At 36.0% G+C, this 12,845-nt stretch overlaps 1 protein-coding gene across 1 annotated transcript in view; it reads left to right on the plus strand.

Moving 5' to 3' along the window:
• The window catches only part of hs3st5 (heparan sulfate-glucosamine 3-sulfotransferase 5), a 134,831-nt gene extending 122,191 nt beyond the window's left edge, over positions 1-12,640 (plus strand). The window contains 2 exon segments of the mRNA NM_001127152.1: positions 8,574-8,712; positions 11,331-12,640. Of these exon segments, the coding sequence (NP_001120624.1) occupies positions 8,606-8,712; positions 11,331-12,261 (1,038 nt within the window). The 5' untranslated portion in view covers positions 8,574-8,605 and the 3' untranslated portion in view covers positions 12,262-12,640.
• The last annotated feature ends 205 nt before the right edge of the window (positions 12,641-12,845 follow it).

The following is a 12,845-nucleotide window of genomic DNA, read 5'->3' on the forward strand; positions in this document are numbered from 1 at the left end:
GCTCACACAGGTCTTAGGATCAATTTTGAAATTTTATTGTAGAGGCAAGGGAACTGACGTTTCGGCTGCAACACCAGCCTTTGTCAAAGTTACAAGTACAAGTGAGCAAAAACCTTATATACAGTGTTTGGCGGGAAAACCAACGGACAATAAAGTGAACGTGTGGGACAACCCCCAAAATTCAAACGTGATGACATCAAACAATACATGTAAACAACCCAAATCCAGTCATAAAATAAAATAGAATATATTTACATAAAAAAGAAACGAAAACGAAAAACAAAACAACAGATACGGATGTATATTACCAAAATGAGGGAATACAGAATGACACGTTGCAAGTAAAACATTTTTTGGTAATACAGAGTACAAAGTAACTCAAGTGTGCCTGCGTGAAAAGATTAGGATAGGTGGTTTTATAATGCTAATCGCCTAACAAGATATGATTAGCACTATAAAACCACCTATCCTAATCTTTTCACGCAGGCACACTTGAGTTACTTTGTACTCTATATTACCATATTACTAAGACCTGTGTGAGCGGTACCTTTCTCCAAGCATCTATATATATATATATATATATATATATATATATATATTGAGAAAGGGCCTTGAGAAAGGTCCCGATGGGGACCGAAACGTAACGTTGGCTGTTCATGTATTTTTCAATATATAATTGATTGTTTGCAATAGATCCGGTGTTGCTGGTCTTTTTTTCAATATTTAAACTCTTTTACCGTGCACCCGGGACAAGGATTGAAGCAATGTGCCACCCTTGGCACGATATATATATATATATATATACACAACACAGCTGCAAGAAAAATAAAAAATAAGCACAAAAAAGTTCTGCATTCTGAGGTCTTGAGTAAATAAATCAAAAATATTTATTTAATTGTAAGTGCAGTCCAATGTTTTGGTCACTACAGTGTGACCTTTCTCAAGGACCTGTGTTTGTTTGTGGAAACACTGGTCCTTGAGAAAGGTCACACTGTAGTGACCAAAACATTGAACTACACCTATGATTGAATAAATATTTTTGAATATTCTTGCTTATATATTTATAATATCAACAACTATACAAAACCACTTGTTTAATTTGCAGTAAGCACTGAAATGGTGACAAATGGGCTGATGAAGTTGCACTAGTGCAGTATTGTGTATTACTGTATTAAGGTATTTTATAGGTTCCTCCCATGTGGTTGTTGTACTGAATTACATTACCCCAGGTGTCCCATTACACTTTTGCTGCATACATATGAACACCATAACTTACTGATAAACTAGAGTAGACTATTATAAACCATTATATATAGCAAAGAATAGCTACTGAATTAGAAAAGTTATTGAATTTATAGAAAAGAATATAAACAAATGCAACACCAAGTAGGTGACATTGCAAACTTTAGTATTAGAATTAATAGCATTATGGCATTAGTATAGTATTAGCAACATTTTAGAAAAGATATCCTTTCTAATAATAAAGATAAAATTAGCCAAAGTTAATTTTTTAATCCCTTATATTTAATGCTGAGCAGCAAGAAGTGAATTATAAATACTGAACTAGAGAGAGACCTATTTTCTTCACAGTAGTGAATTTCAAGTACTCTGCTTCTGTTCTGCATGCAAGGGGTATTGTAAGGAAAACTCTGTTTATTGCCATCTGCCAAGATTTTGGGCAGGAGCTGTAGACATTTTCAGGCTGACATAATCCTTTTGCAATTGATCTTTAAAAACTCTAATGATGAAGTGCAACATTTATCATCTTTCTGTCAAACAGTCCCCCTTGACCAGTAGCTGTGCTATATCTCTTCTGCGTTAATTCTAAGGCAAACTGGAGATTTTCCTTGAATGCAAGTGTAAGCAAGCTGCATTTGGTAACTGAAACATACCAATTGTTCCTGCTTTTAATTAAAAGATGTTACATTAACTGAGGTCCTTTAATTGCTGTATGTGAAACCTTTAATCCCTTGGCTTATATTTTCTATGAAAGGGCAAGTTCATTGTTGCTGCATTGTTACCAGGGCCATAGGCCCCAGCTGCAGAATAATTTTATTTTCATACCTGTCAACTCCCCAGATTTTCCAGGGAGTTCCCTTCTTTTGGTCTCCTTCCTCCAGACTACTGTCATGCTAAGGTATTCTCCTTGTTTTTTTCAGTTTTCCTTGTGCGTATTCACAGTCAACATTTAGTTACCTTAAAGGGCTACACGCATGCACAGAGTGCTTTCAGTGACTCCAAATAACGCCTCTGCATATTCCCAGTGACATTGCTCAGGACTCCCATTAGGCCACTTCCAAAAATTTTTGCCTGCAGATCCCACATCCCTGACAGCTCTGTTTTTAGTCAAATAAGAGTAGGAGAATCATAAATATATATTTAGTTTTAGTGCTGTGGACCATGGAACCCAATCAGACATTTTGTTTCATTATTCACAGTAGAATGACTGGTACAAGTTATTGTACTGATGCAAAAATGATTCTATGCTGGTTAATTTGCTTTAATAAATCTTTTTTTCCCAGCTTGCTCCTTGATTACATCATTCATTTGTCCCTGCTCTTGTATGTGATATTAAATGTTTTCTAGTTCATTACATGTCTGTTCAGCTTGATGTAATGTATATTAAAGTAATAAATACTGTATCCTTGTCAACAGCCAGTTTTCACACTTTGCACTTTGCTATTTAACAAGCATATCTTTCGAGTCAGGCTAATTGGCCTTTGCAGAATCTCACACATTACTTCTAATTATACCTTTTATCTTAACCACTTGTATGTTTCCCCTTTCTGCCTGTGTTTATGCAAAACTCTGGATTTACTATGCATGATCTTCTTTCCCTTATGTGTGATGTTGTACTTGCATCTAATGCATCTGGATGGCAATTCAGCAAACCTGAAATACTGGGATAGAAGAATGTTTCCCAAAAGATTACAATAATTTGTATAAGAGCCAGTTACCTTCACCTCTTCTAGATTTCTGTGGGTGTGTGCTACCTTCTCTTATGCAATTCCTAATTTGGAGATCCAGACAGGCAGTTTTCGCCCATTATCTGGGCTGTCAAAGTGAAAACCAGAGAGGTGGCAACATCAATCTACTAGCAGACAATCAATATTGGTGAGAGTGGGGCTTTAAGAAGGTCAAATCTAAACCAAACTCACTGAGACACCATCACATCTGTTTTATTCACCTGCATTGGGGGGCAGCTCACCTGCATTATCTCCATAACATCAGCGCCCACACTGAAGGAAGAACAGCTTAATAGATTAATATAGAGTAAAGTATACCTTGTGTAAAGCATTCGGTTCTTAGATGGCAACTAAAAAAACCCACATGGCTATGCTTACTGTATATATATATATGGGGGCTATGCTATATTAAACAAACTTCTCTGCAGCAAATTCTCTCATTCACAATCAGCATTTATTAGATCTGGTAAAAGAAACAGAGGCAGATTTGTGTCAGTTCTTTGTGTAATATTTGTGTAATATTATACGCATATATATCATATAATACAAAGTGCCTGAAAAGCTGCTGTTTAAAATCTGTTAGAAATATTGTTAATACCTGCTTAGTGGTTTTACAGTAGGTCTTTTTTTTTTTTTTATTCAGTTCTCTGTGCAGTTATATTTATTTACCTGAGCTCAGACAGCTCCTCGATTATACAGACAGGATCCTCCAAGGGACCTTGGTCAAAAGCCCACAACCTGAAGCTGTGCATACAAATATGACTAGTCACACCAGCCAGTGCACTGCCCTTGGAGCTCCTGGTGGTGGGGTTTCTGCATGACTAATACAAACAGAGTTCAGTATAAATGCAGCCATTCCCGGCAGACATCAAACAAGTACATGTAATATGAAAATGTCAGTTCAGCCAGAGGCCACTTGACAGAGGTTTTTATAGAGAAAGTTCCCTTAACCCTTAGAATGTGTATACAATGGTAACATTGTATTTTGTATGGTAACAAAAAAATCTTTTTTTTATTTTTATATGATAAAACTGACCATAGGATCATAAAATAAGGGGGGTGTTAAAGGTAAGAAAAGAGTTTATTTAATGCAAATAGTTCTCATTTATAAAAAATAATAATAATAATAAAATACTTTTTCTCTGTAATGATAAAACAGTTCATTGTACTTGATCCCAATTATATCCCAATATAATTAATCCTTATTTGAGGCAAAACAATCCTATTTGGTTTATTTAAGGTTTAAATGATTTTTAGCAGACTTAAGGTATGGAGATTAATGTTGAGCGAATCTTTCCTGTTTCACTTTGCCGGAAAATTTGCAATTTGCAAAACTGCTGAAAAATTAAAAATGGCTAAAAACTCTACCTAACACTATAGTCTACTCTACTCTACGACCACAACTTTGTTTAAGTGCCGTTTTCCTCACTTTTCAAAAAAAAAAAATTTTTTTTTGCACTGAATTTTTATTGCAGTTTCTCTTAAAAAAATCACCAATGCCAAAATGTGGAATTTCGCAGCAAATCCATGTCTGTTGAAAAAATTAATTCATTACTAATGGTGATGCACATTATAAAAAGATCACTTATCCAGAAAACCCCAGTTCATGAGCATTCCGGATAATAGATCTCATTCCTGTACAGCAAAAGCCTTGTTGGAACAGAAACAGAGGGTATTCATATCATCCTTGTCATGCAGTTGGCTTTATGTATCAAATCCTAAATGTTCAATTTTAGGTGGTTTTGCAGTGCCCCTTGGAGCATATTTAACACAGTGAAAATAGAGCCAATTACAGTTGAAACTCCTCTCCATTATTCAGGTGTATCGGATTTTAGGGGCATATAGATTGCTCTGTTTGTCAACTTTGCTAAATATATTTCAGGAGTGCCGGATTGGGGCACGTAAATAATAGTGGTGCCCTGTGACTGCAGTGTCACTTCCACTTGACTCCACCGCCCAGGCCTCCTGGCACTGATGCAATGATGCACCAGAAACCTCTCCTATGTGCCCCAAATCCTATGGCTAACACAATACACTATGCATTCTATAATTCTATATAGATGAAAAAGAGAGACCCAAGATCATTATTCTAGAAATGTTCCTCAAAGCTATTCATATAGTTAGTGTCTACACCCTCTATGTGAAATGATTTTATGTAAGCAAGCGACTTGCATGCTGTAAATTTCTATATGCAGCCCTGCATAAGCAGGTAGTCAGTTCTCTCTCATAAATCTATTAGCATTGATTAATAAGGTTGTGTATATTGTTTTCTGGTTTTAATGCATTATAGTGCTACGGGATACAGCTTCTTTGCTAGGCATTAATCCAGGAACAGAATGACATACGGTAATCAACAGGCTAAAAGGGGGGCTGAATGTGATTTGGACACAAAACTAGCTAGTGGGGTGCTTTTGGCACCTCTTTGAAGCTGAGTTTCATGTGTGATTGTCAAAGCCAATAGCACCCACAAAATGCGTTGGTAGCAATGAACAAATGTGCCCTATTCAAATGAATAGGTGCAATGGATGCATTGGCACTAAATGCAGTAATACTTAGGCTCAGCCACTTCATGTATGGCATTTTAGCTTACACAAACTTTCAAAAGGAAACCCTAAATTTCTCATTGATTTTGTCGCAGCAAAGACCAAAACGGTTTCATTAAATGAACAGCATCTGCATATTCTCTTTGTCCTTCTGATTCAGTTATGAAGCTCTTACATGGACACCCATTTCATTAGAAGTCAAAAGGCTTCACTTGTGCATCACTGAGGGTTTTTGCAGAGATTACATATGAATTGCAATAGCCAAAAATATGGGGCAGTCCAGGGAAGATTATCCACCCAAAACTTTGTGACTGGTGATTTATGAAAATGTTACAATTTATCAAAGTTTTATGAAAGTTTGCACAATGCCATGAAATGACACAAACATTATTTTCTGGCTTATCCCATGAAAATTTATGGACAAGATTCAATTTGAGGAAAAACTTCTTAAATCAGGTTCACTTTTTTTTCCAGTAGACTTCAACAGTAAAATAACTTTTTCACATTGAATTGCATCTGGTTCTATAGGATAATCTGGAATTGAATTAGGAGATACATCTTTCTCATCTAATTGCATTTGGCCCAATGTCTAATACTGTGCTTGGAGCTAATTTTTAATGAAACATGCCATCATTTGGGCAGACATATGTAATAAAAGATACTACGTTTGCCAGGAACAGTAACCCAAAACAACCTTTTAAACAGGTGACCAGAAAATTCTACCTGCTAATTGGTTGCTATGGGTTACTGCTCCAGGGCAAACTTAGTGCTTTTTATTACATAACCCCCTATAGAGTGTTTCTAGTTTCAGGCTTATTTATTTAATGAAAAACTCTATGGGAGGAAGAAGCTGACATCATATAATGAGATTGTTTCTATCGCGACACATAGCTTTATGCAATCGCTTTTGTGGATATACTCTGGTATATATGATAATAAATTAATTACCTGAAACCATAGAAAAAAAATGCAGACTGTAAAGTAGTTGCCCAGTGACCCCTGCTGGTGAATTATCCTAACTGCAATAGAGGATTTATGCTTCTTTTGCTCCATTAGCCCAGTTATGTTTTAGCAATGAAAATAAATATTTTTTACTGCAACTTTTTTCTAGGAAATGTTATACACTGATATTCTATTTGGTGAGGCAGGTTTGTATGTATAGAGCCACAGGGTCAGCATCACCTCCGACAGTGGGACCAGCTCTGATGTGAGATTCATTAACATCAGTTCAAACATCAGTCCCAGCTTTGTGTAACCTGCAAGTTTTCCATCAGTTGGCCAGTTGCCAATTTGCCTGTTGCTATCTGAGAAGACTGCTTACTACTTACTAGTTGCACATCCCTTACCTCTGCGTTAACTAGTTCATAGCTGGCAGTTTGTACGCATGAAAAAGCTTGTTCACTAACAAGCACTATAGCAGGATTTCATGGATGCACAAAGAAGTTAATGTAATAAAAGGCACTATGTTTGCCCAGGAGCAGTAACCCATAGCAACAATCAGCAGGAAGCATTTGCTGGTCACCTGTTTAAAAGCAATAGTCTTATTGGTTGCTATGGGTTACTGCTCCTGGGCAAACTTAGTGCCTTTTATTACATATGGGGGGAAAGGATGGTAACATACATTTTTAAATTGCAGCTGCGGGTTACAATTTCCAACATAATTAATAACCCATAACAATGGAACACTGTAGTAGGGTACACTTTAACTAATAATTAAATAGCAGGTGTATGCAACCTAGTGCTTTATTAAATGGGAGCCATTGGTACAATAAAACACCTGTTAATATTTCTTTTTTTCCACAAATAAGTGTTATTTTTCCTTATAGCTTGAGGCATATAAATGGTTTATGCATGCTTCTCAACCAAACTTATTTTCTCTATTGCAAATTTGCTGACTCGTGTTGGAACCAGCCAATCAAAACAAGGCAACTCTGTCGGTGTATTAAAGCAAGAGTGTGTTTGCTGCAGCCGGAAGATACATTTTTGGTTGCATAACTTACAAATAAATTGAGAAATATATAAACAAGTATACAAATTATTGATTTGCCTAGAAAGCTAGCAATAGTATAGTTGTGATATATAAAAATAAAAAAAAAAGATTTTACTACAGTTTACTAGCAAGTAGTTTCTTGTAGAAGTATGGGACCTGTTAGCCAGAATGGTTGTGACCTGGGGTTTTCTAGGTAAGACAGAGTTCAGTAATTTAGATCTCCATCCCATAAGTCTGCTAAAATGTTGCCTAGAATGTTAGCAATAGTATAGTTATGATATATTTGTAATACAGCTCACTGCATATTTTGCTGAGAAGACAATCCTAGAATAAGTCTGCTAAAAATAATTTAAACATTATATAATCCCACTAGGATTGTTTTGCCCCCAATATGGATTCATGAAGCTTAGTTACCATCGAATACAAGACATTGTTTTATTATTATTACAGAGAAAAGGGAAATCATTTTTAAACATGTGAATTATTAATTAAAATGGAGTCTATAGGAGATGGCCTTCCTGTAATTTGGAGCATTTTGGATAATGGGTTTCCAGATAATGGAAATCTAATGTGCTGTATATGCTTTTTAGGGGCATATTTATTAAATAATAGGAAAGAATAGAGCTCACCAGAATTAGAGGGAACTACATAGCTCTCCTTCACTTGTGTAGAAGGAAGTCTATTTTCTATGCCCCTGAAAATCCTAAATTAATAAAAGGCTGCGAAGTTCCCCGCTGGTTAACTGTTCTGAACTGAATTTATCTATCATCACACCAATGCTGGAAGACTAAAGGAATATGAGATATAATATATGCCAGTTGTCAGTTGCTATTATTATATGTAGATGGAAACTTAACCTTATTTTACATAAAACAATATTCAGTTGACCCTTTTAGCTTTATTATGTTCAGAGCGGAACGTTTGCAGAACGCCAATGACTGCACAAACAATTCTGTCTTCTGAGAGTTTCCTAATCACTTGTACGAATTGACTGGCTGCCTGTTAATAAACATTAGCTTGCATACTGCTGCTGCTTGCGCTGACTGACTGTTTAATGTGTGGTGTTCTCCTCAGACTGAAGAAGTCCTGAAGATTGATGGAGGGCCATGCTATTCAAACAGCAGGCGTTGCTGAGACAGAAGCTCTTTGTTCTAGGCAGTCTTGCTGTTGGAAGCCTCCTGTATCTAGTTGCCAGAGTTGGGAGCTTGGATAGGTAAGTGCATTTCAACTGCAGATTCTTATTGCATGTTTATACAGAGAGTTAGCAGAGAGGCAGATAGATAGATAGACAGACAGACAGATGGTTAGATAAATACTGTAAATATAGATAGATAGACAGATAGATACATAGATAGATAGACAAATACTGTAGATATAGATAAAGAGATAGATCAATCAATAGATAGATACTGTAGTTAAATATACAGAGACATATACAGGTGCAGTTATATTATAGAATATAGAAGTACTACTATTTGGGGCACATATTCCTCCCACATTTTATGTGACTCCTCATATTACTGTTTTATTATCCAGTAATATATCCATGCACATTCTGCTTTCTCTTTATTGCAATATCGGTCTGATTTTTCTACGAGTCCAGACTGTTCATTTAATTGTCTGATGCATTCACTGGAATTATATTCTCCCTTCTTTAGCACATAACAATACATTTACACTGCCAAAACACAGAAGAGAGAGCAGGTTAAGCAGCATTGTTTGTTCCAGAACAGGCTGACCCCAAGCTCACAGCCAGGGAAGCTGTGGGTCTGTTTATGGAGCTGAGCAATGTACAAGTGGGCAATTACTGTGCTCTAGCTGTACTTCACATTATGCATAAATCTGTTGAGTAGCTAATCAAGTTCTGAATTCCTATTGCACTTGATAGATTGCTTCGGGCTCTGAGAGTTCTAGCCACCTTAATTACCTAGGAGTTTCTTTGGCAGCCTGAGATACTGAGAGCCTTGAATGCTTTAAATGAAAACATTGCTTTGCAGGACAAATAAAGTGATGCCCATTGACATTTTGTTGTTGGCCAAACAAAGCAGGAAGTGGTTTTGATTTCATTTAAACACTTCTGCTGCACTTTTAATAATAAAATAATTATAAAATAATGTAATAATGTAAACTATATGAAAACAAGTCTATGTTAAACCCACACTGTGATATGTATAGCTAAATTTCTGAAATAGGGACTGCTCCTAAGAAAAAACATAGAGCAGTTTGCATGAGTCTGGGTTGAAAATATATACAGAGAGAGAGTGAGCCACCCTCATGGGATTAAGCATAACAGCCAGGTCAGGTAATTTATTTAAACATGGAGGATCCCTGCCTTTCAGTCCAGCACTGCACCCTGAGGGCAGTTATATGCCACAATGAGCAAATTCATGTTTAAATAGATTCCCTGATGTGGTTTCTGTATGTCTTGTAAGTCTTTTATTTCTGTATGTTTTGTAAGTCTATTTTTTTTCTCTTTCATATATATATATATATATATATATCCATGTATTTACTTCATTATATATTTACAACTAATTAAAGTAAAACATGAAGCACTTCAAAGGGTCCTTCAAGCATAGAAACATCTATAGGTGCTCCTCCAGCTTTAGCTGTAGTACAAGTTTGCCTTTATTCTGCCAAGTGATTATTCTGATCAGCTAATATTAGACTTTCATTCTGAACCTGTGTATGGTATCCAGAAACCAGATATTCACAGAGTCCAGGGATTAGAATTACGGGAATACTCGATCCATATTAAGCAAATAATTTATAGTTTTTTCCTATTTTTCTGTAATTTTTAAAGAGAACATTGTACTTGTTCCTACTTGTTTATACTATAGTTAAATTGTTTTTTTTTTAAAGTAGACTATAGTAATCCTAATTATGGGAAAACCCTGATGCAAAAAACCCCAAGCATTATGGATAATAAATCCCTTACTTGTACTTAATTTTTCATGTTCATATCACTTTACTTCTATGGATGCCTGGCAGGTTGCATCCCCCCTGCTCCTCTATCTAACATTATATGCTGCTATGATTCTTTTGTCTGTGTCATACTATGCTTGTTGTGTGATTAATCGGATTGTGGGTTACCTTTAGGCACTGCTCCTGGCTCCTTTGATCCAATTGGCATACATTTAGTGATTAGATCTACAGACCATATATTTGAATGCCATTTTTAATAGCTTCCTATGACTGCATATGTTTCATTTAACTATGATGTATGTTTTTATGTCGACTTTCTATCCTAGTCTATTCATGTAACTGGTTTCACCTTTTGACAGTTTTTTCTGAACACTGTAGGTGAATATACAGGGTGGACACCAGGGCATTGTTTAGTTGTGGAATGAACTGGTCATATATCAGTTCTATATACAGAGAGATAGAGAGAGAGAAATAAAATGTTAGCACAAAGGTTGGTTTCTTTTCTTTTTGGAATTAAATCTAAACTGTTCTCAAGCTTTCATTTCTTCTCTGGGTCTGATGAAGGTATTCTAGCAAAGCCAAAACATTGGTCAATTTTGATGCACTTGTCTTGTATAAACTATATATACAGTATATATGTGTGTGTTTTTTAAATCCTGGGTTGTGCCAACCTTTGCTAGAGAACCTTCATCAGAAGTGTTGTAGGGGATATACCATTCTGTTGTCCAATTGATAAAAATAGGAAGAGCTGACATGGTGCAAGTGGAGATATAATAATAGCACTAAGGGGAGAAATGTATTTAGATGTAAATTTATGATGCAAAGTAGGGAAGGGCTGGGTTAAGCATAGCTAATTACAGCACAAGGCAATGTTTATATTGTTACAGTTTATTTTTATCCTTGCAGGCTGCCACCAATATGTCCAGTTGAAGGGAGATTTGGATCTCATAGCCAGGATGCAATCACTCTCAGAGCTATGCAGTTTAAGAGAGGACTCCTCCATGAATTTCGGAAAGGCAATGCAACTAAAGAGCAAATCCGACTTCACAATTTGGTTCAGCAGCTACCAAAGGCCATTATTATTGGGGTGAGAAAAGGAGGAACCAGAGCACTACTGGAAATGTTGAATTTACATCCTGCTGTGGTCAAGGCATCCCAAGAAATTCATTTTTTTGATAATGATGAAAACTACGCAAAAGGCATTGAGTGGTACAGGAAAAAAATGCCCTTTTCCCATCCACACCAAACCACAATAGAGAAGAGCCCAGCATACTTCATTACAGATGAAGTCCCTGAAAGGATTTACAAAATGAACTCTTCCATAAAGCTGCTCATCATTGTTAGAGAACCAACAACCAGAGCTATTTCTGACTACACACAGGTGCTGGAGGGAAAGGAAAGGAAAAATAAAACCTACTATAAATTTGAGAAAATGGCCATGGATTCTAACACCTGTGAGGTAAACACCAAGTACAAGGCCGTGAGGACCAGTATCTACACCAAACATTTAGAAAGATGGTTGAAATATTTTCCCATTGAACAGTTCCACATTGTAGATGGGGATCGACTTATCACTGAACCATTGCCAGAGCTTCAATTGGTGGAAAAGTTTCTCAACCTTCCACCTAGGATAAGTCAATACAACCTGTACTTTAATTCTACAAGAGGGTTCTACTGCTTGCGATTTAACATTGTCTTTAACAAGTGCCTGGCAGGCAGCAAGGGACGTATACATCCAGAAGTCGATCCCTCGGTCATTACCAAATTGCACAAATTCTTTCATCCTTTCAATCAAAAGTTTTACCAGATCACTGGAAGGACATTTAATTGGCCATAGTTGCTGTTGTCTATGCAACACCATGTGTTGCACACTGCTTTCTGTAATGTCTATAACGGGACAATTATGCACTTTTCCTGGGATATCTTTCCTACTGTTAATGTTATTTTATTTATTGCATATATGGATTATATATATAGAGATATGTGTGACCAAATATAGGAAGGGATCCATTTTTATTTCTTCTGAGAAGTATCTAGATCTGTAGAAGAAACATTAGAATTGTCTTTCCAACCATCCTATTTAACATGGATATTTGATAATTTGATATTTGATGGAAATTATAATACCAACTATCTAGTGTTTGCATTGGTTTGATTATTTCTTTTATGTTCACAGCAAAGGCAACATTAAAAAAACAATATCAGGTTTCACTGATTATGCAACACTGGTCAGAACTATTTGTTTGTATTAACTTTGCCCATATCAAAATAATGGGCCAGATTCAGTTTCATGAGAAAGCATTATTTTATGGTTTATCACATGAAAACTTATGGTTCAGGTTCAATTTGAGGAGAAAAAACTTTTCTTCTAATTCAACTTAAGTTTTTCCCCATAGACTTCAATAATGATAAACAGTGGTA

This window comes from Xenopus tropicalis, chromosome 5 (assembly GCF_000004195.4).
Source record: "Xenopus tropicalis strain Nigerian chromosome 5, UCB_Xtro_10.0, whole genome shotgun sequence".
Lineage (NCBI taxonomy): Eukaryota > Metazoa > Chordata > Amphibia > Anura > Pipidae > Xenopus > Xenopus tropicalis.